The sequence below is a fragment of the Oculina patagonica genome, chromosome 11, assembly GCF_052425735.1.
Source record: "Oculina patagonica isolate OP01 chromosome 11, crgOcupat, whole genome shotgun sequence".
NCBI classification, from domain to species: Eukaryota; Metazoa; Cnidaria; class Anthozoa; order Scleractinia; family Oculinidae; genus Oculina; species Oculina patagonica.
This window is the reverse complement of record NC_135768.1, coordinates 11,108,744-11,131,928: the sequence shown is the minus strand read 5'-3', so window position 1 is coordinate 11,131,928 and position 23,185 is coordinate 11,108,744. Positions and strand designations below refer to the sequence as shown.

Sequence of the window (23,185 nt, the reverse complement as noted above, 5' to 3'; positions counted from 1 at the left end):
TTGATCTCCAGCGTCTACCGATGATATATGGAGCCTGAAGTACTTGAACTATCGTCTAATGCTGCGAAGGTAGCGTTAAAAAATGGTCTATTGTGGTAATTTTTAGCTTTCTTTAACGTACGTTCTCGCTGGTTTATTTTAACAGAGAAACTATCGTTTGTGATTATTTCCTTAAACTTAAGCATTGGTCAAAATAGCTTCACATTTCGATGTACCACAATTATTCCGTTGAACAAGAAAAGAATTACTGAGATCGGTCTTAATTTTAAAGTGTTATGGTAATTCTTTGCTGGTAGACTATTTGTTTACATTTTACTATGTTAATTAGTACATTTTTGGCTCCTTTATCAAAATCTAGCCTTGATCACCAGTCAAAAAATAGCATGAAACGAACAAGCGATATATATATTTTTCAGAAACGTTCTAATAACTGCTGCATAAAATGTCTTAAGAAATAATTTTGAACTATAAACAATGTTATTTTCAAATTTTCATTTCAACGTTTGTTTCTTTAAGATTGATGTTCGTTCTGTTATAACGACTGTTTTACTTATGTGTCGCCTAAATGTGATTTAAAGAACTGCAGTTCTTGTTCCAGGAAACCCTGTTTGCCAGTCGAGGGCAAGTTGGCCTTACTTTAGAGTCATCAGTGAGCTGCATTATCATGTGCAGAACACCCAAACATGTCTTTCCCCTCAGGGAAAACCCTTTTCTTTGGTGGCCGTCCCTTTAGGCAAAAAATCTCCCGACAAGCTATAATATTGCGCGGACTCTGCTTGTATTACAGCAATTGATTTGATGTGAAGTTTTGATCCTAATATATCACACTCCAGCACACGAATAAATGTTTTCCTCTTTTTACGGCCTGTTTGATTTTTGTCGGTGAAGGCTTTCCTACCTGTCCCACATATTTTCCCATTATTTTCAACAACGATCCCGAAGCAGGCCAGAAAATCTGCTTTATAAGCGCCTTGCTACACACAAAACACTTTTTCTTAGCGAAATTTACGTCTATATTAAATTATGTGACGATAAACAGTACAAAAAACAAAGTTTGAATCTTCCGCGCCATTTTTATTCCCAAGATCACGCGGTCTTTGTACAGCGGTTGCACGCATGCGCCCGCAAAATGCCCTCCTGCTGTTTTATCATGTTTTTCCCTTTCTTCGTTAAAACGGGAGCCAGACATCAGATCGTTGCTTGGTGCTGCTCGGCCGCCATCGCTGCGCCCTGTTTTACTTCTTGTCGCTGCGCCCTGTTTTACTTCTTGTCGGCATGTCGTTCGCCTTTGCTTTACGCTAGTTCTCGTTTATTCCTTCAGTGGCATGGTTCCCCGGGCGTGTTCTTTGCGGTGATGCAGTCAGAAAACACGAATTGCTTTGGAGTCGGTTGCGAGTCGTTTTGGCTTTCGTGTCCGCGTGGTCATTTTGCCTTTGCGTCGGTGTTGGACTTCTACACCTATTTACATCCGTGGTCGTCCGTCTGTGTTACTACGCATCTGTGTACCGGTTTTATCTTCGCGTCTGTGCTACAAGGTTAGTTTTCGCGTCTGTTTACAAGTTTTAGTTTTCCGCCTGTGTGTCAAGTTTAGTTTTCTTGTTCGTGTACACATTTACTTCGGTAGTCTTCGCGTCTGTGTGACACATTTAGTTTTCGCGTCTGTGTGACAAGCTTAGCTTTCCGTCTGTGTGACAAAATTAGTTTTTCCAGTCTGTGTGACACATTTAGTTTTCGCGTCTGTGTGACAAGTTTAGTTTTCCGTCTGTGCGACAAGTCTGTGTGACAAATTTAGTTTTCCAGTCTGTGTGACACATTTAGTTTCCGCGTCTATGTGACAAGTTTTATTTAGCTCTCCGTCTGTGTGACAAGTCTGTGACAAAGTTAGTTTTCTAGTCTGTGTGACACATTTAGTTTTCGCGTCTGTGTAACAAGTTTTAGTTTTCCGTCGGTGTGACAGGTTTTAGTTTTCCATCTGTGTGACAAGTTTAGTTTTCGCGTCTGTGTGTCAAGTCTGTGTGACAAGTTTAAGACAAGTCTGTGTGACAAATTTAGTTTTCCAGTCTGTGTGGCACATTTAGTTTTCGCGTCTGTGTGACAAGCTTAGCTTTCCGTCTGTGTGACAAAATTAGTTTTTCCAGTCTGTGTGACAAGTCATTTTTTCTTTCTCACAGATTCCCTGGGAGGCAACAGCAATGCAATGATGATAGCCTGTGTCAGCCCTGCGGACAGCAACTTGGACGCAACTCTGAATAGCCTCAAATACGCGGACCGCGCAAGGCAGATCAAGAACAAGCCGATTGCAGGAGTTAATCTTGACCCAGCCGCAGCTGAGCTGGCTCGGCTCAGACAACAAGTATGTCAGTTACTTTCTCTACTTTGACTGTTTTGTGTAGAGCCTGATAAAATTACATGTCTTGTTACACTCTTACATGTAATGGAGCAATGTCACGGTATTTTAAGTCGTTTTTCTGATTACTTTCAAATTAAAAGGAAACTTCAAAATAATTGTTTTCTAACACAGAAAACTTACAAAGGAATAAGAAAAATACGAACAAAAAAAAACAAGAAAGGTTTCGACTGACGAAGATTAAGACGGATTATGAACGACAAACTTGAAAAAACTTGCCAGTTTTTCAAGATGCATTATCCGTGACGTAGCTCCTTTAAAGGGACTGTGTTATAAATTTTGCCTAATACTTGCCATGAAACTAATGTTTGCAAAGAAATTACTTCTATGGATCTAAATGACAAAACCATAGCATCATTACAACCAAATGTGTCTTCTGGGAGTTATTGCGTTCGACGAAGGAGAGCGCAAGCCTAATTTTGTTTTTGCGTCCTGTGTCTTTTGAGTTGGTATGCCTGTGTACTGTTATGCGGAATGAATCGAGCCTTAACGCGCGCAGATGTATGGACGCCAGATTGGCCGCCCTGATTGATTTTTGCGGGGGCAATTCTCGGCCGGAAAACTGGTAGCCACAGATGGCCTCGATTTCATCTAAAACAAGATGGCGTCCCAAACGCAGCTTAGAAACATTATTTTGCTTGAAAAAAAGGGTTAAAAACGTGTTGTCAAAATTGTAATTTTGCCAAAAATGTCATGGAGAACATTAGAAGGTTGTCATCCAAGGTAGCAGAGTTGTCTTCAGCCACCGAACGTCATAAAAAGAGTGGAAATCGAGTAAGTCGATGCGTAGTTTCGTACAGAGTTCGTTCGTATGTAAACCAGCGTATTTCGTTGTGTGAATGTAATCTGTGTGTAGTGGATTACTGTGTGAATTATGTCTGTGGAATTTTAAATCGAAGTAAAACTATTTCCAGAAGTTTGTGCAATACGATAGTGCCAAACGATAACAGGTCAAGTGAAATAAATTATTATTTTTGTGTACATAATATTTCATTCATTCTATGTTCTTTTGGCTCGTCACACAATCTTTCTCACACTTATCCTCCTCGCGTTTGGTTCGGTACTGAAGCATAGTAACTAACTTTGACATAAGGCATACTACAAGTAGGCCGACCATGTCGGTTTTTTGCCACTGCCTGCTTACCTTGGGTCTATTTTACCTATAGGTTGAACGCACTACCCTGATCTCTGATTACTTCTAGAAATATAAATACAAGCAAACGAAATTGACTTTGAAAACTGTTCAGCTCAACAATATTTCAAAAACCATCAACCATCAAACTCGAGGTTTGTCATCAATTGATAAACTGCTTGCATTGAAAAACATTAAAGGCAGTAAAATTGGGCCTCCAATGTACTGATTTTTTCTCGCAGATTTCGTATTTACAAGTGAGTGTCCTCATTATTCACGGGTATTGTTTTAAGTTTCATATCCACGTGCACAACTTGAGCAAAAAATTCATTTGTCAGGGTGGGAAATTAACGCTCGCCCACTCGCCCAGGCGAGTGTGAAAACTGTCGGGCGAGTACAAATCACGGATCACTCACCCGGTTTGGCGAGTACGATTTTCATATCCAGAATATAGTTTTCAAAATAAGCGTCCACCGATCCACGAAACGCGGCAAGATTGCTATTTCCTGATTTTCCCGCCTCTTTTTCTGTACAATTTCGACACTTTGCTTGCAACATACGGGAATTTGGGAAGACGTATCAAATTTAAAACTGCGTTTCAACTTTTGAAGTAAGCATGCTCACGGTTAAATTGTGAAGTAAGGTCTTTTTTTGGCGATTTTTCATTCAAGAAATAGATTGCAGTCTGTATCATGATCGACCACCACTGTGGCACGATGAGTATCGAACGCGATTAAAATTGTTAGGGGAGGGGGCTAAATTTTCCTTTCTTTAATGGAGGAGACTGGGCGAGAAAAAATTGATCTGGGCGAGCTCAATTTAAAGGTCACTCGCCCAGATGGCGAGTGCTCAGAAATTTTAGTTTCCAGCCCTGACGGCGTCTTATAAATTCGAAATAAAGCAGCTTATACCCGGCCATGTTTTGAGCATCCAACACGGATGTGATATAACCTAGAAGAGCCTGGGAACTAAAAGAGAATCCGCTGGGCAGAAAAAGTGATGTCGCCTTGGTCACACAATCGGTCATGGTTTCAATACACGTACACGAAAATCCCAGGGGGGGGGGGGGGGGGGGTACTCCGGCTTGTAAATGACGGGGATGATCGAATGGAGGCAAAAATCAGGACCCAAAAAAATCCCTAAGTCTTCCGACATTACCCAAAAAATCCCTGGACCAAAAATAACCCCCCCAAAAAATCCCTTGTCAAATTACCCCTAAATTGCCAGGAGGGGCAATAATATAACACAAAGAAAATCATAAAAAATTGAACGCTCGTGTTTCTTTATTCATCATACCATAAATACGCCAAGGCACTTTATTTTGTTTTTAATACCAAAAAAACCCTTTTTAAATCAAGTCACCCCCCCCCCCCCCCCAAAAAAAAAAAAAAATACTTGCCAAATTTTCCAAACCAAACAAATCCCGGAATTGAAAATTTCAAACCCAAAAAAAATCCTTCGATCATCCCCGTCATTTACAAGCCGGAGTACCCCCCTGGGACGAAAATATGACGCAAATACACATTTTTGATGCGATCAAGAGCTTTTGATCTTGTAAGTTTTCCATTTGCATTCTCTGTGACACGAGAGAAGAACGAGTGAAACGTACTGTTGATTGATTTAATGTTAAAGGCTTTAAATGCATTCTTTATAAATAATAATGTATAGTTTGTCGATCTTTCAATCAGTTTCAATCTACGTTCGAGGTATTTTGCTGTTTTGGCGATAATGTTCTTCTGCTCACGGAATTTACCAGTGATCTTCTTATCGAGTATTCACTTCCATACATGGTTGTTTCCTTTATACACGACCCGCATTCGACTCGGATTTCGAACATTCAAACGATCGCGGCAGGGCAAAAGGATCCGAAAATGTGTCGTTCAAACAGGAAGTTGAGAATTTTTTTCGGTTAGAATGCGAAGAAAGTGTCATGAACATTTATCAACTGAGATCGACGTTTTTGTCACCTGGAGATGAAGGAAGGTGCATCTAGGCCCGCACTTTCTAACCTGTGGTTACCATCATTCAAGGAAATGAGATTCTGATAAACAGTTCCAAACTGAATGAAATGCGTAGCGTCTACGTACGGCACAATATTGTGATAATTAATTTGTCCGTTTTTAATCAAAGAATCTCATTTCCTTGAATGATGGTAAATAGTTATATGATAATGCAAATGCGGCCTTACACTACTGAAGACCTGAAAAAAATTTTCAGGCTCTGAGCGGGAGTCGAAAATAGTCGAATATGGTAAATAGTGTTCTGTTTAAGCAAAAAGTGACAGATAAACAATGCAGTTTAGCACATTGATAGAGACTAAAAAACCGAATGAATTTTATTGCGAGATGAACAAATAACGGCAAACTGCGAACGGTAAACTACAACTCGAGAAATAAATAAATACCTCGCCTTTTGAAGAACTTTGAGGCCTTTAATTCCACTGCTTTTTTGTCCTTTAGCATTAACAATGGATGGTGAGGCTATTTTTGTCTTTGGAGAGCAAAACTTTCATGTGTTCGTTAGACTCAAAAGGTGCAAAATGATTTCGCGCCGTGAGCGGTCCGTATGCGGGGTCCGGATGAGAAAAACCGGACCGCTGGAGCGCGCACAATTAGCCAATCAGATTAAAGGATTCAGGATTCCGGACCGCTGAGATGCTTAAAAAAAATAAATAAATGGATGTATTGGTTGGCCACGCGGGACTTGTAAAGTTACGTTGCGTTTCCTTTCATAACAAGCGCTTTCTATCTACACGAATAAGTAAAACCCGCAGTTTCACAAATTTTGTAAAATCCGCAGCGCCGCTTTGCTGATCTGTTGTTATGTTACTTGAACTTTTCTTTCAAAGTTTTGTGTCACGTTATGAATCGCCGTTAAGGTCGCGGGGGATACCTACGGTATGAATAAATTCATTAGGCGAAATTTTGCTTGACCTGCATCTTTTAAAACGCTTATTTCTCGGCCGTTATGGGTGCGATTAAGCTCACATTTTACAGAGACGTAAAGAAATGATGGAATATTATGAATGTCATCGTTTATTTGGAAGATTTCACTTGACGGCGGTGACATAGCCTCGTAAGTGACAAATTGGGAAAAACATGATTTTGTGGCAGAGTTTGTGGATCGATTAGGAGACAGCACACTGTGATCTTGTCAATAACTGATCAGTCAACACCTCTAGTGTGTCATAACAGAAGCGGATTTTTTAATTTAAAGTTTGCCAGCAAGTTATGATGGTTTAAATGCGCAAATTTGAATTTAATGCTTTCTATCTCTTTCTAAAAACGCTCTTTTAAAATTCCGCTTCGGTTATGACACACCACAGTATTCCTAGTTTGCCTCTCTGCAGTGGCAGGTCATGAAGTTCTATATCCGCGATGAATTCTCTGCCACAAAATTGTCGGAAAAGTCCAAACTTTGAGATTTCCGAAGGTGTCCCGATCAAAACAAGGTTTCCAAATGGTAATTATGGTAATTATATTCCACGCTTTTATGGTGAGAACAATGCGTTTTCAATATCAAATCACGCGCGCGTGCTCATATTTTTATGCAAATATCTCGTCGTAAAGTTGTCGATGTCAGTCGTTGCACTTCGTGCATACGCTTTAAATAAATGCATAATGATGAACCTAAGCTGTCCCCCGCCACATTAAGGTCGCGCAGGACCCTTGAAATCATTATGTATGCATTTATTTAAAGAGTATGCACGAACTGCGACGACTGAAGCCGATAACAAACGAAATATTCATGACAATGTTTTTCTTAAAGTTCTTTGTACAAGTAATTATTCTCAGTTATTGTTCTCGGTATTGTTCTCAGCTTAGCGTACCGTGCGCTGAAACAAAGCGAATTATCATAACTAGATTCACAGCTGCGAATATAGCACAAGTCGGTTGTAAACATTGACTCGGAAGGTCTTCGGAAGCGGATTATCCTGCAATTTTGTGTCCAAGTTTTCTTCGCCGATATAGAATTTCAGGAGTTGATTCGCAAGGAACAAGAACTTGGTGCACTCTATTGTGTTATGACAAGAGCGAATTTTGAAATTTCGTTCTTAATTGAAGATAGCACGTTTCAAAGTTTAGATTTCACATTTTTACTCTCTTAGAAGCAGATAACTTCTAGAGGTTTTTGAAATCGAAAATTTCGTTCTTGTCATAACAGAAAAGAGGTTATGATTCATCACTAGGTTATGTAATCATTTAATTCGGTGCGCTGTTACAGCCGAAAACTTGGACACAAAATCGCATTATCTGCAGTTAAACTTTTAAGAGCCTGTAACATTACAGTAAACGGTCATCTCTCAGTAAAAGGACAATCACGATGTAATTCCATCATCCCTTAATATCCTTGATAAATTTTAGAGAAATCGATGTTCAAATTGTAGCGAATTAAAGCTTAACAAGATAGCACCCCGTCAAGAAATTTGGCTAATGAATTTATCAATGAGCAAGGGTCCTGCGCGACCTTAAGGAATGGCAAATTCTCAAACTTATTAATAATTCATCAAGTTAAAACAAAGAAAATTATAACCGTGACGGTGGTTTGGAAACCCGATCTTAATTAGCATAGATTTTTACGATTTTATTCACTGTTTTATCTCTCCGCTTACTCCGTAGTTTTTGATTTCGATTGAGAAGATATATCAAACACTCGAGACAGTGTTTCATCGGCTATCCAAACACCTCGAATTTCGTCAAAAATACTCCGCTGCGCGTCGTATTTTCAACTCTCTTCTCGGTGTTTGGATATCCCGATGAAACACTGCCTCTCGTGTTTGATATATTACGTAAAAGAACTAAAATGAACCGTTAAAGTTGCATCGCACGTAAACTTCGCCCGGACGACCAATTAGTCTGCGATTTGCGTATGTGGATAGGAAAAGTTTGCCAAGAAATCGCTTGTTTCCTTTACGTGTACCGGATTTACGTGGAGGTAAGAACGCTGGAGAAACATGCTGCAACTACATTTAGCAGAGCCAAAAGTTTTTCATCCTCGTACACAGTCAGGTGTCTTTGTTTCATTGACCAATGGTCAGGAAACGAGCGACCCTAAAAAGTTCCGATTTGAGGTCCGAAAATATCTTTCTTCCGGTTAAACTGTGCATGTCTAGCTTTCAAAACCCTGACAAACGAAATTTTTGGTGTTTTACTTCCGACCATTTTTATCGTTTTCCAAGCTAATCAGATTCGATCCTGCAACGGAACTTTCAAGAGTCGCTCGTACGAGACGCAAGGTACGAGAATGGATACTCAGCTTTTTAGCTCGTTCAATGTGCACGTGTCACTGCTTTACGTCCCTGCTTCATTTTCTTGTGCGTGTCCCTACTACTAGACTGCGATATGTGCCTTCTTGTGTTTGCCTGAAATCAAGCCCCGTATTCAAGCACAGTGATAAAACTTGGTAGTACCGAGAGATGAAGAAAATGCAAGAATCCAAACTGTCCGCCATTCAGTTTACGCTGATATTTCGTTGATCCTGAGAATGCTCCTATCTGAGCTGGTCAGTTACTCAGGTGAACGCCGGCCCGGCTATGTGAAAGTTCGGTGAGAAACTGTTAACCATGAAAATATGCCTTATCCTACAGGAGTGCTCAGATAGCTGGACTTCAACATAAAATTCTTGATGCGGAGCAAGAAGAAGGTAGACATTTTCTTATTTAGTTTACAGACAGTTAAGATCATGGAATTTAGAACACGGGCTTATTCAAGGCTAATGGCAAAATAGACGCACATGCATATGACAAAGAATCAAAGATCTCTTCGAGATATCGACTTTTTTTGCATGAAGTTAGTATGAGTAGAAGGTTTATCCTGGGCATTGTTGTTCGAACATATCATGGAAGAATTCAAACGTCTTTCAGTTCAAGCATTTTTTTTTTATTTTCGCGGAGGAAATGCTGTATTTGTCAGTTGCGACGGCTGGGTGCTTTGCGACTCATATACTTTGGCTTGGTTAAAAATGGTAAACTTTGACGTTTGCCTGTAATCGAAATAGTTGTTTCCTTTCGAGTTAGAAAGATTTCTACTCGGCTTAGGGTTCCCGATAAAGGTTACGCACGACAGAGTTACCTTTTGTCTCGTCACGCAATCCTAACCCCACATTGAGAAGTAAATTTTCGTTTGGATATTACCAAAAGCCGCTTCTCCTCGCGTTATTCTTTATCTTACGGCTACGCATGCCATTTCTAACGACTACATTTCCAGTAAAACAGTTGCTGTTTATTTTTCTAATGGTGATGCATTAACTTCTGAACAGAAGCAAAAACGTTTAGCATTTACTGCTTCCACCGGAAGTAATTTCACAACAGGCTACAAAAACACTTGTAAATATCACATTTAGTGATGTTGCAATTCTAAATTGTGCAATTCAGCAGAAATAATCAATTGTCACGAAACGAGTTCCCTTTTATTAGCAACGTTTTAGTGTGTGAAAGACTTGTACCAGTACAAATTTGCGTTGTTAATCGTTTTAGGTTAAATTAATATAGCGCCTAAAGACTTGTACCAGTACAAATTGCGTTCTTAATCGTTTTAAACTTCGCTGCCTTCGAGCGCTGAACCCCTTACATTCTTAATTGGTTATGTGACGTAAGATTTGGGCTACTCACGTTTGTGATTGTTATATAACGTTTGTAAATTTGACAAGTTGCGTTTTTTCTACAAGAACGGAAGTGCTGAAGCACAACTATAGAGTGACACGTTACAAGTCACACGCTTTGATCACCCACAGCGGAAAGTATTCCCTTGAGAAATTAAAACAGTCCCTTGAGACTTAACAAGAATGTGGTTCCTTCCGGTTCCACATTTACCCCCACATAACAAAAAAAGTCGAAAAAGGAAAGCGGACTAGAGAGAGTTGCGGCGACGATCTCCCACTTCCCAAGTCCCCTCCTTGTCTTCCTTTCTTGTTTGCATGTCTGTACCCTTGTCTACAGTCGCAGTGTTCACCATACCACTAGCCTGTGTGTCCGGCGTTAAAAAGAGAGGGAGTGGGGGGGGGGGGGAAGGGAGTCGAAGCCCAGCTCTTTTCCCTCGCTATTCACGCTGGAATTTGACTTTTCCCCTCTCCCTCCTCATTGAAAGCCTGCTACAATAGCACAGCACAGTACAAACTAAAACACAGTTTCATTTTGTCAATTTATCTTTTGCTCATTTCAAAAAGATTTAAACGGACAACTCAAGCTTAATCTCCTCAGTAGTTTTGTCGGCGCTGTGATTGACTGTGAAAACTCAAAGGTACCTCACCTACGTGCAAGCTATCACATCTATTGTCGAGGAAACTTTTAGCTTTTACACTACAACTTGCAAAGCGTTAGTCTGTTTCCATTTGCTGACAAGTGATTAATTTTTGATATCAGGTGAAAAGTCCAAACATCGGTGGACTAGCATTCGAACCATGGCAGAGGCTAAAGCAGGGCTAGAAGCTTTGCTTAACATGGTGAGATAAACATTTTTATACTGCGGAACCCCGATAAAACGATATGCCAAGGGAGCAGTGAAATTATATCGTTATATCGAGGAATCGTTATATCGAGACTCCCGATATAACGATATGGCCGTAAAATAACCGAAAATATCGTTATATCGGGGTAATTAAACCTTACATATACTTTTTTTTACTAGATAAAGTTGCTTAGAATACGGTATCATTTTCGAACATATCGTACAAAGCTGTTGTCAGAAACGTTAGAGATTACTCGATTACTGTTATGTTTAGTGTTTATTGGATTAAATTCAACGTTTTGCTAAAATTGATTGTGTACTTATAATATCGTTATATCGGGGAAGAATTTACGTTCGGTCCGCTAAATTCTCATCGTTATACCGGGAATATCGTTATATCGAAGATCGTTATATAGGATTCTTTCCTATTCATTTTAGTGTAACTTTTGCCGGGACATTATATCGGGAATATTGTTTTAATATTGTAATGTATATAGTTAGTATATTTTAATATTTTTAAGTTTTAATATTGTAATGCGCTTTTGCTCATTTATATGTTAAAAAAGCGCAATATAAATTAATAAATTGTTATTATTATTATTATTATTATTATTATTATTATTATTATTATTATTATTATTATTATTATTATTATCATTATTATTATTATTATTATATCGAGGATCGTTATATCGGGGTTCCTCTGTAGTTTGTTGTGTCTTTGAGTTCTGAATGGAGCGCTAGTCAGGTGGGCACTTACTGCGGGTTGAGCAAAAAAATACTAATTCCTAATGGTGTATTTGATTCACTTTTAACATTTTAATGTGCATGGGATTTGGATAAATCATATTGGAACAATAAACGATTTTGGAGGTTGAATTAACTGGTTGCTTATTTGGGTTGGTTCGTTAGTTTGATCGTTCGTTTGTTCGTTCTGAAGGCTTTGACTGAAACGAAACATATCTTTCTGCGTTGCAGACAGTAGCAGCCAATCTAATAAATGCTACGGCTGACAAAGAGAAGAGAGAAGAGGCTGAACAAATGGTTGAAGAACTGAGGACACGTGAGCAGGTGAGATAGCTAGTCTATGTACTAATGCACAGGAAATATTTTTTGTTCTGTACAGGGTTGCCACAGGTCAGAAAATGGTCAGGGAGAAATAAAATTTTTCAAGGTCAGGAGAAAGTCAGGAAATTTTATTTTGAGTCAGGGAAAATAGACATATTGAAGAAAAGTCAGGGAAAATTGAAATTACATCACCGCTGATGTAATACCATTTAAGGCTTCCGGAAATACTTCAGGTCAATGTGATCTCAGTAATGTTTTTTCCTTTGGAAATGGGGGCTGGATGCTGCAATTATATCTGACATTTTGGCATATTTTGGTCAAGAAAGTTTGATTTTTATTAAGGAAAAATCAGGGAATTTTGAAAACTAATGACCGTGACAACCATGCTGTAGCTAAGGCGTTACTTATTCAACGACTGATTGACTTCCGTTTGTATGTTTTAGTCCATCATTCAAAAACACCAAAACGAACTGAAACGTCTTAAAGAAGTAGAGGAGGAAAAAGTAAGCTGAGAAAAGTTCTGAATGGAGCGCTAGTCAGGTGGGCACTTACTGCGGGTTGAGCAAAAAAATACTAATTCCTAATGGTGTATTTGATTCACTTTTAACAATTTAATGTGCATGGAATTTGGATAAATCATATTGGAACAATAAACGATTTTGGAGGTTGAATTAACTGGTTGCTTATTTGGGTTGGTTCGTTAGTTTGATCGTTCGTTTGTTCGTTCTGAAGGCTTTGACTGAAACGAAACATATCTTTCTGCGTTGCAGACAGTAGCAGCCAATCTAATAAATGCTACGGCTGACAAAGAGAAGAGAGAAGAGGCTGAACAAATGGTTGAAGAACTGAGGACACGTGAGCAGGTGAGATAGCTAGTCTATGTACTAATGCACAGGAAATATTTTTTGTTCTGTACAGGGTTGCCACAGGTCAGAAAATGGTCAGGGAGAAATAAAATTTTTCAAGGTCAGGAGAAAGTCAGGAAATTTTATTTTGAGTCAGGGAAAATAGACATATTGAAGAAAAGTCAGGGAAAATTGAAATTACATCACCGCTGATGTAATACCATTTAAGGCTTCCGGAAATACTTCAGGTCAATGTGATCTCAGTAATGTTTTTTCCTTTGGAAATGGGGGCTGGATGCTGCAATTATATCTGACATTTTGGCATATTTTGGTCAAGAAAGTTTGATTTTTATTAAGGAAAAATCAGGGAATTTTGAAAACTAATGACCGTGACAACCATGCTGTAGCTAAGGCGTTACTTATTCAACGACTGATTGACTTCCGTTTGTATGTTTTAGTCCATCATTCAAAAACACCAAAACGAACTGAAACGTCTTAAAGAAGTAGAGGAGGAAAAAGTAAGCTGAGAAACGTTAAAAACTTCCACAAATGTGGAGTGAACTAAATATCGTTTTGTTAAAACACTGTGGTTTTTCTCAAGGGACATGTTACTCTAAGTACCACTTCGTCGGCAGCATTTGCCTTCGTGAGCATTTTTGGCATTGCCTAAAAATAGTTTTTCTTTTCTCAGGTTCGATGTCTCCTGCAACAGATAACGTCACATAAAACATCTCAAGAGCAGTTGCAGGTGACCAGTGTATAATGTTTGTGTTACTGCATGATTGTTTGTTACATAGTTCGTGAAAGTAACTTTTATGTTTTGTTTTGTCCCCTGCTCAGGAAGAAAACAGCAGATTAAAAGAGGTACGAGCTTTTTGTAATTTTCGTGCTTAAAAGTGCCATGTTGCCGGGAACCTGTGATAGATAAATTTTAAAACGAAAACACGAGTCTTCTTTTTTTGTCCATTTGTAATCCATTTCCATCCTGGCCATTGTTGAGTCCTGGCCAAACGGAGACGCAAGTAGACGCAAGTTTTTAACTTAAGTCCACTTGCGTTTCTGGTTGGTCAGGACTTGCATTGAGATCAAATTTGCACGCAAGTAGACGCAAGTTTTTCACCGGTTGGCCACCCAACGCAAGTTAGCCTTGTTGTTTGCTTTAAGTACATCAGTAGCATTGAAATGGCTCTTTTGACAACTTGCGTGAACTTACGAGCAAACTGGCGAGTCTGTTTGGACAGCTAATACATACTAGTTATGCAACGCTTTCGAGTGGTATACTATGGAATATCCCACGAGTCACTTGTATTTTCTTGGTATACACACTCGCCTAAAGGCTCGTGTGTATACCAAGAAAATACAAGTGACAAGTGGGATATTCCATAGTATACCACGAGAAAGTGTTGTGTAACTATTTTATACCATGCCATAGAAAATACGCGTACTAAATTTCGTCGAGAATACAATCGCAGCGCACGATGGGAAGGTTGGGTTGAATAGCGTCGAATATACAACGGCTTTCCTGTATTCTGATTGGCTGTATTTTCTATGGCATGGTATAAAAGTCTTTATGCAAGTTCAACTTGCGACTACTTGCGTCCAATTGCGTTACCGTTTGGCAAGGGCTCCAGTCATCCTCTGCATTTTCTAATTGGTTCCTGAGATTTGTCGAGTACCGTTCTACAAAGGCTGACTCATCACTGAACGTTTTTTTGTAATCTGAGTCTGTGTTTAGGTTTCTCGAAGGCATGCTACAAATAGAAGAAAGTGATTCTTAAAGTATTTTTCCCTCAATATTTACGAGCTGCTTTTCTTCTTTTTCAGGAATTAAAGCAATTAAAGGATGTTTTTCGAACCAATTCTCCATCGCCCCAGCCAAGGGAAAAGGCAATAATTTTTGTTTTTCATTTCAATTTTTCTGACGCATGATCTTTTTATAACTTCCCGTGAAAATGTGTTAATTCGTAACAGTTGTTTACAAAATCGCCCTTAGATATCCACACCTCCTTATGTATTTCTTGCTGTGTTGTTGAAATGTTTCTTCATAGCTTTAAGTGGTTATTTTTATAATTCACTCAATTTGGTGGCCGTTTTCCTATGTCTAAATTTGGCTACAATCCATGACACAGTTCCTTTTACTATAGTAATTAAAAGGAGCCTTGGTCACGTGGCCCTCCTATGTCGCGCTTCGCTCACTATTCACTCGTGGAGGAAAGTTAGGGTTTACTCTCAATCTACATGCATCATTTGTGTACAGTTAACTGAAGGTCACTCAGTAAGTCGTGGCTTCAGAGTGTTCATTGCTTGAAAACTATACATAGCAGTGCTTGCTTTTCTTCAAGTCGTCGAGTGAATTTTTGCGTGCCCGTAATTTAACGACTCGTGCTTCTCTTTTTCCTCTTTGTAGCTTGTCGAAAAAAGATCGCTCATACTTACTCGAATAAGCGCCCCCTCGAATAAGCGCCGCAGACCAGATGCGATGCTTAATCGAGAAATTCTGTTTAACTAAAAAAAAAGCACTATAAAACAACTCTAAAACAAACTTGGACATTTCTTCTTCATAAAAAGCGATGTTTTGCAGTTCAAAGTGATTGTTTTACCGCTCGCCCATTAGTTCCTCTATTCAACATTCTTACAATACGTAGTTCTGTAAATGTTGTGAAGGCCGCGAACTTTGCCAGCACAGCTAGCGCCACTTCTCCCTTCAGCAAGACACGAAAACTGACAATCAAAAGACGCCCTCAAATAAGCGCTGCCCTCGAAAAAGCGCCGCCCTTGAGGCGCGAAAAATTTAATTTGCGCCGCGGCGTTTTTTCGAGTAAATACGGTAGTGGCTTTACTGCATAGCTAAACAATTAACCTCCTTCATGCCAAAACTGTATTAAAGTGAGTTTGTTCGTTGCACGAGTCAAGTTCGAGCCCGAGTCAAGTTCGAGTCACGAGTCAAGTTCGAGTCAAATGTTTTTTCTCACCTTTTCTTTTTTAACAAGATCTTTTGACTAGAATTATTTCTGTAAAAACATGTCGCAGAGGTAAATTTTAAAGACCTCATCAGCGCCAGCAGTTAGGTGTTTCACACAACAAAGTTTACGGATGCAGACGTGATCGCGAAGACCTATTTGTATTTTGAATTGAAATGATATAAAGCTTTAAGCTACCGGTATTCCTTGCTCCCTCATTCAATTCTATGTTTATAAGCTTTTTCGTAATGAATTTCATCGCCTTTCTGTGTGCTTTTACCATTGACTTCTTAGCGGCTTTTCTTGGGCGACGAGAAATTTTTCCGCTTATACGAAATTAACACAGGGACGGCGGAGCAATTTTCCAAGTGGGGGGGCGGGGCTGACTAGTGATTTGAAGTGGGGGGACTTAAAAGACCCTTCTCTTAGTAAGTCTTTATTTTTTCGGAAATTCTGGGGGGGCTAAAGCCCCCCCCCCCAGCCCCCTCGGCTCCGCCGTCCCTGTAACATCGCGTTCTATTTCGAGAAGCGGCGACCGACTCGTTTTCAATCAGCGATATTTTGACGCAAATTTGGAATTCATATAAGTTTTGTTTCAATTTTTTTTTATTTGATTCAGAATAACTTTTTTTCGGGCCGCTCCGAATTTGAGCTAATTTGACATCAGTCTTGCGTTACCCGCGACTTGAGAGAAATGGAGCACATGCACTACCGTCGGTATGTCCCGGAGTCCCAGAAATGGGGGAATTTTTTTTTCAATGAACTTGTTTTGTCTTGACTCCTGATGTATTCATTTTGTGCTGAAAAGGTGAAAGAATCAACAAATATCCAGACATTTTCGAGTAATGCCTTTTAACTGTATAGCTGGAATCAATCAAGCTTTGAAAAAAGCGTGACGTTTGCCCACTTTGTCACGTCACGATTGGTGTTTGTTTAATACTAATATTCGGCCGCCGCTCATCCGTTCTCTTACGAAGGTAACGTTCAAGTTCCCTTGATACAGTAAGTGTTTTTTAGATATAATTTTTGTGTCGTTGAGGTGGAACCTCTGCCTCAGTTGTGAGTAGTTAATACAAGTAGGAAACTGTAACGATTAAATTCACTGGGATGCAAGAAATGTTTTCTTCTTTGAACAGCAGCTGCGAACCGATGAAGGAATCAGCTCTTGCAATCGGCATTGTGAGCAAAATCTTGCTGTTCCTGCACTTCTGGTACAACATTTTGCATGTAACACAGCAATTAAAACCAAAAGACCAAAAATTAAATTTAAAAAAAAAACTGGACTCGAACTTGACTCGTAACTCGAACTTGACTCGGGCTCGAACTTGACTCGTGGTACGAACAAACTCGTATTAAAGTTGCTTTTATCGAAGATGTTTTAATTTTCTTGTCTCTTAACAGACATCTAGGAAAGCTGAAATTGAAGTTGACGACGACTATCGGGCAATGGGTAGTGAGGAAAGCGAGGCTGAAGACGACTCCTTTGTGCGAGATCCAGACTGGGTACGTATATACAGACCTCCCCACTCTCCCCTGAGACTCCAATGGTTTTTCGTTTAGAGAATGCTTTTTCAGAGAATGCTTTTTCATTGCGCAAAACCCGATCCACATCGTCACTTCTCCAAAATTCTTATCAGGTTCAGGTACGTGAAAGAAAAAAATGAAGACTATATGAGTGCTGATTATTGATCAGTGCCATACCGTGAATGCAAAAAAGATTACTCTCTCTTCGGTAACAAATTATTCATTTTACGTTTTTGAAGACAGTGTAGTGAAAAATTTAACTCAGGTTGAGTCAAGAGATCCTACCTCCCTTCTGGTTTAAGCCTAACCCTTGATTGAAGCTAACCCACCTATGTCTGTTGTAATGTCTTCTTGAACTCATTAATAATTAATGTAATTAAAACAAAGGAAATCATTACCGTGAAGGAGGTTTTGATGCTCGATCTTAATTAGCATAGACTTTTATGATTTTATTTCTCCGTTTACTCGTTTACTTGTTTTGATTGAAAGATATACGAAACACTCGAGACAGTGTTTCATCGGCTATCCAAACACTTTGAATTTCGTCAGAAATACTCCGCTGCGCGTCGTATTTTATACGCTCTTCTCGGTGTTTGGATATCCCGATGAAACACTGTCTCGAGTGTTTGATATATTACTTGATTGATTGAATGAATGATTGACTGACTGACTGACTGACTGATTTACTGAATAACTGATTGATTGATTGATTGATTGATTGATTAACTTACTGATTGACTGACTAACTGATTGATTGATTGATTGATTGATTGATTGATTGATTGATTGATTAACTTACTGATTGATTGACTGACTAATTGATTGATTGATTGATTGATTGATTGTTTGATTGATTTGTTACAGGGCTGTACATGTAGGTGTTTGGGGAAGTGCGCAACAATTCAATGCCAATGCAAGAAACGCCATTTTTCTTGTTCCAAAGACTGTGGTTGTAAGACATGGAAGTGCACCAACCGTCAACAGGTATTAAATAGTCCCTGCTACTCTACAATTACAGCAACTTTACAAACTGTTAAGTAACATAAATCCTCTAAAACCAACCGACAAGCCCATGTTTCCTCTCCTTTACTCCCTCCCTCTCTCCCCCTCCATCCCTTACTCCCTCCTTTCCTTTACGATTTTAATTAGATCCATTTTTTCAAAAATCTCTTCAGGCAGTACCTATTTTGGGCATTACATCAGGCAGCGACGACGAAAACGGTGAGAAAATGAAATAATTGAATTTTTTTTCATGTTTACCGTACGATGATCACATTTAATCACATTTAAGTCGTTACGCGTGGTTGGGTAGGGATAAAGAGATAGGTAGTCAGTTTGGTTAGTGGATTAGGTAGGTACACTGAGTACGTTGGTTTGTAATAGATGGATTGTAATTTGTATTGCAAGCTATTAGGGATGCAGTGTAAGTAATTAGTGATGTAGTGTAATTAAGCAACCCATTGTGAATAAATTATGTTTTTCTAGTTAGTAATCAATTACAATGTGTCTCAAAGCGTGGTATTAATGAAATTAATGTAATGTGTGTAGCGTGAGTTAAAAAATCTTGTAAGTAACTTCTGTAGCATAAAGGTAAAAAAAAATCAAAAAAAATATGTAAATTTGTAATTGAATACATTAAATATTTAAAAACAGACTCGTTTCTTGCCGTAATGCAAGTTGATTTTATGTCATTAAAGCATACTGAAATGAATTTGCTTCCTTTTTTTCCTTTCTAGAATCTTCGCCACGCTCAAACACGAAAAAAAAAAAAAATTAAAGATCACATCCATAGCACGAGTTACCACGAGTTAAGTGTGTATATAGCATTCAATCTCTTAATTATGCAATTGTTTCCATTATTATAGCAGTTTATTATAATGCAAAGCATAACATCTGGGAAAATCTAAAAAGATGATCTGTAATGTGAATATCAGATGTCTGTTATTACCAAAAATTATTATACAAAGTTGTTTGTGTAATCAATATAGCTAAGTATACATAACTTAAAAGATATTCAACTGAGACAGGCAGGAAACATAGCACTATCCTGTACATAACATACATTTTGTGTATTGAAAATGACATTATGTTAATATAATACTATAAAAACTAATTTAACAATATCATAATTTTTATTAAACCTTTAAATCCTGATATCAAAACAATGTGTTTGTGTGTGGAATTTTTTGTGGCTGAATAATTATACACACACTTTATATATATCTATACAATTTCTTAAATTATATTCAAACAGAAACTCATTAGGGTTTCCCTTATAGCTTTTTGTTTATAACTATAGTTTTAATTAAATGATATCAGAGCAGTATTTTATAACTGTGACTGCATGTTAAGATGTTAATTGAAAAAAAAAATACCATGTAGCAATAACAGTGATACCACTTGTGATCTACTCAGAAAGCAATGAAATACTTGTTGTGGCATTATAAAATAAATTTCTTGTTCTAATACACAACTGTGAAATGTCACAAATGGTTTTTTACGTCTCAGTTATTTAAAACGACTAAAAAAAAAACAATATAAGGCCAAGTGACATATAAATATAGACTAGTGACACTATTCTTATTTGCTTGATTACTTGTAAAACACGTTACATATCTAGATAAGATCTGTCTCAAACAAAAACCAAATATAGATCTTGTAGCTAGTATTTTATGTGGTAGTAATATACGATTATTGATTGTGAAATGTTATCAAATTTAAATATAAATTGTTGTTGTAATATATACTTAATATTGCTAAAATGCTATTAGTTTGAATAAATGTTTGAAATCACCTTCAAGACTTTTGTTGTTGATATGTGAGACAGATTTCAAGTGTTTATTATCAAGGTCACAATTATGCCGACAAAAATAAGTCTGTCTGGTGTTGACTTCATTCCTCCGCTCTGATTTACACTGTACCCGAATTTATTAGCTTCTGTAATGTAGAATCCTTTGCAAATCCACTGCGATCATAACGCTGTACGTAAAATGTAGTTGTAACCCTCTGTTGCTTCATGGAATAAACCATTTGCACTGGAGTGGCTTGCGTGACGACGACTATTGATTTCCCACTGTAGGTTTGCAGCACGCGACCTTCCGATGAAATTTTTTCGAAGTGCCGCTTTTTAAGAAAGTTCTCGCCGTCAAACCTTCCAGGTGACCATATTTTCTCTGCCGTGTCAGCCTTTGTGATAGTTAATGTAATCTTTTCAGCGTCAGTCATACTAGATGGATTGACACTCACCCTTCTTACTTCAGCCACATGACAAGACCTATGATGAGAACTCAATGACAGATTATCAGCAAACCTTTCATTACACTGAGAACATATAATTGGTTTTAAATCTCTAATCACTGTATCTACAAGCTTCCTTTGGCTTGCACTGTTTACAACATCAATACTTGATAAACATACCTCACAGCAAAGCTCATCTTCTTCTTTGTCTCTGCCACATTTGCAAACATTTGACTGACTACAATGCGGAGGAGAGCGTGACTGAAAATGTGAAGTATAAAAAGAAGGCATTGGCTGATGTTCTGGCAAATAAAATGAACGTACATAATTACTGCGCATTACTTGCCACCACTTTCCAGTATGGCTACCTACAGTAGTTGATCTATTTGTTAAAGTTAGATCTTCCTTGATACCAGAGTGTTTGGCTTCCTTAGCTTGCAGTGAAACAATACCATATCCAACCTTGTACTTTTCAAACAATAGCTCTGCATGGTAGGGAATGGCATATCCCACTGTCCATGTTGTAACATTGATGCTACTTGGGAAGAAAAGTACAATCAAGTTAAAGTACATTTCACATATCTCTTTTAATTCAGCAACCTGTGCTGAGTTTGTATCAATTCTGTTGAAAAGACCCCCAGAATCCCGCAAATACTCACCCACTTTACCCAAGGCCAGTCGTTTAATTTTCTGTGCCCCACTTTCATCAGCACTACAAAGAGTGTCAACTAAGCGATATGCGTATCTGGCCAGTGCTATAGCTTGATTAACAATAAGTCTTACTGGTAACTTGGTATGCCGCTTTGATTCATCATTGTAGTGCTCCCTTATACGAGAAGCTAAATACCCCAGTCCACAACCCCCTTTCTCTATTCTCTGATTGATATTACGACTCATACCTGCTTGTTCAATGTGTCTTTTGAAGTTGATGTCAGACTGCTGCAGCATTTCTTGCTTTCGTGCACGTTCACCAACACTATCAATCTCAGCAACTTTTAAAGAAGCTTTTGGAAGCTGTTCTTCATTTGCTTGTTGCTGATCTCCACTACCTATAGAGGCTCCCAAAACAGAAAGAAAAGCTTCAAATTTATGTCGATAAATAGACTCTAAGTACAGGAGGTCAAGGTAATGCTGCCAAGCATTGATTTCACAATGCATAGGCTCTGGTCTTAGCCTGTCAACAAATACCCCAATTCTTGGATGGCCTAACTGCCGGATACCATTTTCAGCCATAAACTGCAACTTTCGAGAATTCTTGCTTTGCTCGGAAATGTTAGGTTGAAGAGAAGCAGTGAATTTACCTTTTCAATAAGAGATATTCTCTTTTCCATGCTAAATGGCTGCCAGGTATTATTTTCTTTTACCCCAATGCTACCACCCATTGTACCCATATTTCCCTTGTGCACATTTGCATAAGGGGATGGGTATGTAGCTGCCTGGTTTAGCTCATTTGCTCTTTCTCTTTTACACTTACACAATGAAGCAAGTACTGGAAGTCTCTACTTCGCACATGGTCCCCAAAATTCCAACACACCATGCTGCCAACCGACATTGTTAATTGTAATCCATTTCCATCCTGGCCATTGTTGAGTCCTGGCCAAACGGAGACGCAAGTTTTTAACTTAAGTCCACTTGCGTTTCTGGTTGGTCAGGACTTGCGTTGAGATCAAATTTGCACGCAAGTAGACGCAAGTTTTTCACCGGTTGGCCACCCAACGCAAGTTAGCCTTGTTGTTTGCTTTAAGTACTGAATTGCAGCGAGCGCAGTAGCATTGAAATGGCTCTTTTGACAACTTGCGTGCGTGAACCTTTACTAAACATAAACTGAACACAATTTTCTTATTAGCAATTCGTTCCATGAAGCATTTTATTTTCAACGGAGTCTCTATTTTGTGTTGTAACTGATGATAACAGCAGAAATTGTCGAGAAATGCCATCTTCGAAAATATTTTGTTGTTCTCAAAACTTTTCGCTTGTCTTCTGTTATCGACACCCTCTGAATTATTGTATATTATGGTATGTTCTCCTAGTCTCCTTTGCCGAAAAGTAGTATGTATTGTGCGATACATGTTCTACTGAGCCGTAACTAGCAAGAGGCAAGACGAGGCACTTGCCTCGTCTAGATTTCAACCAAAACTGAAAACAAAATATGTAGATCAAAGTTTGATTGTTTAATTTTTTGAGATGTTGTTCATTAGGGAATTGAACCCTGAGCTAAATATGCAGAAAGACTCTTTTCGCGCCAAACTCTTTACGTGACTGCGTGCGAATACCTTATTACGTCATCATGACATTTTTTTTACTTTTTATTCGTGCATGTCTCTAAGGAATTTCTTATACATTTAAATTCGTACCTAATTTTATTCATTTTTGACTTGATAATGACGTTAAGCGAACGTCGAAACGTCGTCGCCTTTTTAAAAACTATTTAACCAAGATGGTTTTAAATTTTGTTATTTTATCGCAATGCTTGAGCAGGAGCCATAATCGGGGATTATGGCTCCTGGTTTGACTTGAAGATCCTCATCTTAGTTTCTCGGCGGAATTCACCTGTTCTCCGCACCTTT

At 38.5% G+C, this 23,185-nt stretch overlaps 1 protein-coding gene, 2 long non-coding RNA genes and 1 pseudogene across 5 annotated transcripts; 3 read left to right on the top strand and 1 right to left on the bottom strand.

The window, feature by feature from the left end:
• Positions 1 to 1,989: 1,989 nt before the first annotated feature.
• LOC144630268 (uncharacterized) lies at positions 1,990 to 12,878 on the top strand. 2 transcript variants are annotated; one of them, XR_013566492.1, is made up of 6 exons: positions 1,990 to 2,353; positions 9,127 to 9,182; positions 10,900 to 10,979; positions 11,963 to 12,055; positions 12,496 to 12,592; positions 12,823 to 12,878. It is a non-coding gene; the product is annotated as an uncharacterized LOC144630268 (long non-coding RNA). The 2 variants fall into 2 exon arrangements; XR_013566493.1 differs by lacking the exons at positions 1,990 to 2,353; positions 9,127 to 9,182 and adding an exon at positions 9,048 to 9,085.
• On the top strand, positions 12,842 to 14,826 carry LOC144629635 (uncharacterized). Its single transcript, XR_013566406.1, has 5 exons — positions 12,842 to 12,915; positions 13,356 to 13,415; positions 13,589 to 13,645; positions 13,738 to 13,761; positions 14,722 to 14,826. It is a non-coding gene; the product is annotated as an uncharacterized LOC144629635 (long non-coding RNA).
• A 1,986-nt stretch (positions 14,827 to 16,812) lies between these two features.
• LOC144630499 (uncharacterized) lies at positions 16,813 to 19,863 on the top strand. Of its 2 annotated transcripts, none has more exons than XM_078488851.1 (4): positions 16,813 to 17,360; positions 18,246 to 18,365; positions 18,557 to 18,602; positions 19,118 to 19,863. In XM_078488851.1, exons 1-4 carry the CDS (start codon positions 17,304 to 17,306, stop codon positions 19,156 to 19,158), a joined length of 264 nt encoding a protein of 87 aa, XP_078344977.1. In that variant the 5' UTR covers positions 16,813 to 17,303; the 3' UTR covers positions 19,159 to 19,863. The 2 variants fall into 2 exon arrangements, with proteins under 2 accessions (XP_078344977.1, XP_078344976.1); XM_078488850.1 differs by having other exon boundaries at positions 16,813 to 17,500.
• On the bottom strand, positions 19,847 to 22,170 carry LOC144630498 (uncharacterized; annotated as a pseudogene).
• Between the last annotated feature and the right edge of the window lie 1,015 nt (positions 22,171 to 23,185).

Coding starts and splice junctions, on each gene's coding strand:
- LOC144630499 (XM_078488850.1), top strand. CDS start 17,402: ATGGTTTTTCGTTTAGAGAATGCTTTTTCAGAGAATGCTTTTTCATTG. Junction 18,366..18,556: donor AGTGCACCAACCGTCAACAG/GTATTAAATAGT, acceptor AAATCTCTTCAG/GCAGTACCTATTTTGGGCAT. Junction 18,603..19,117: donor AGGCAGCGACGACGAAAACG/GTGAGAAAATGA, acceptor TTTCCTTTCTAG/AATCTTCGCCACGCTCAAAC.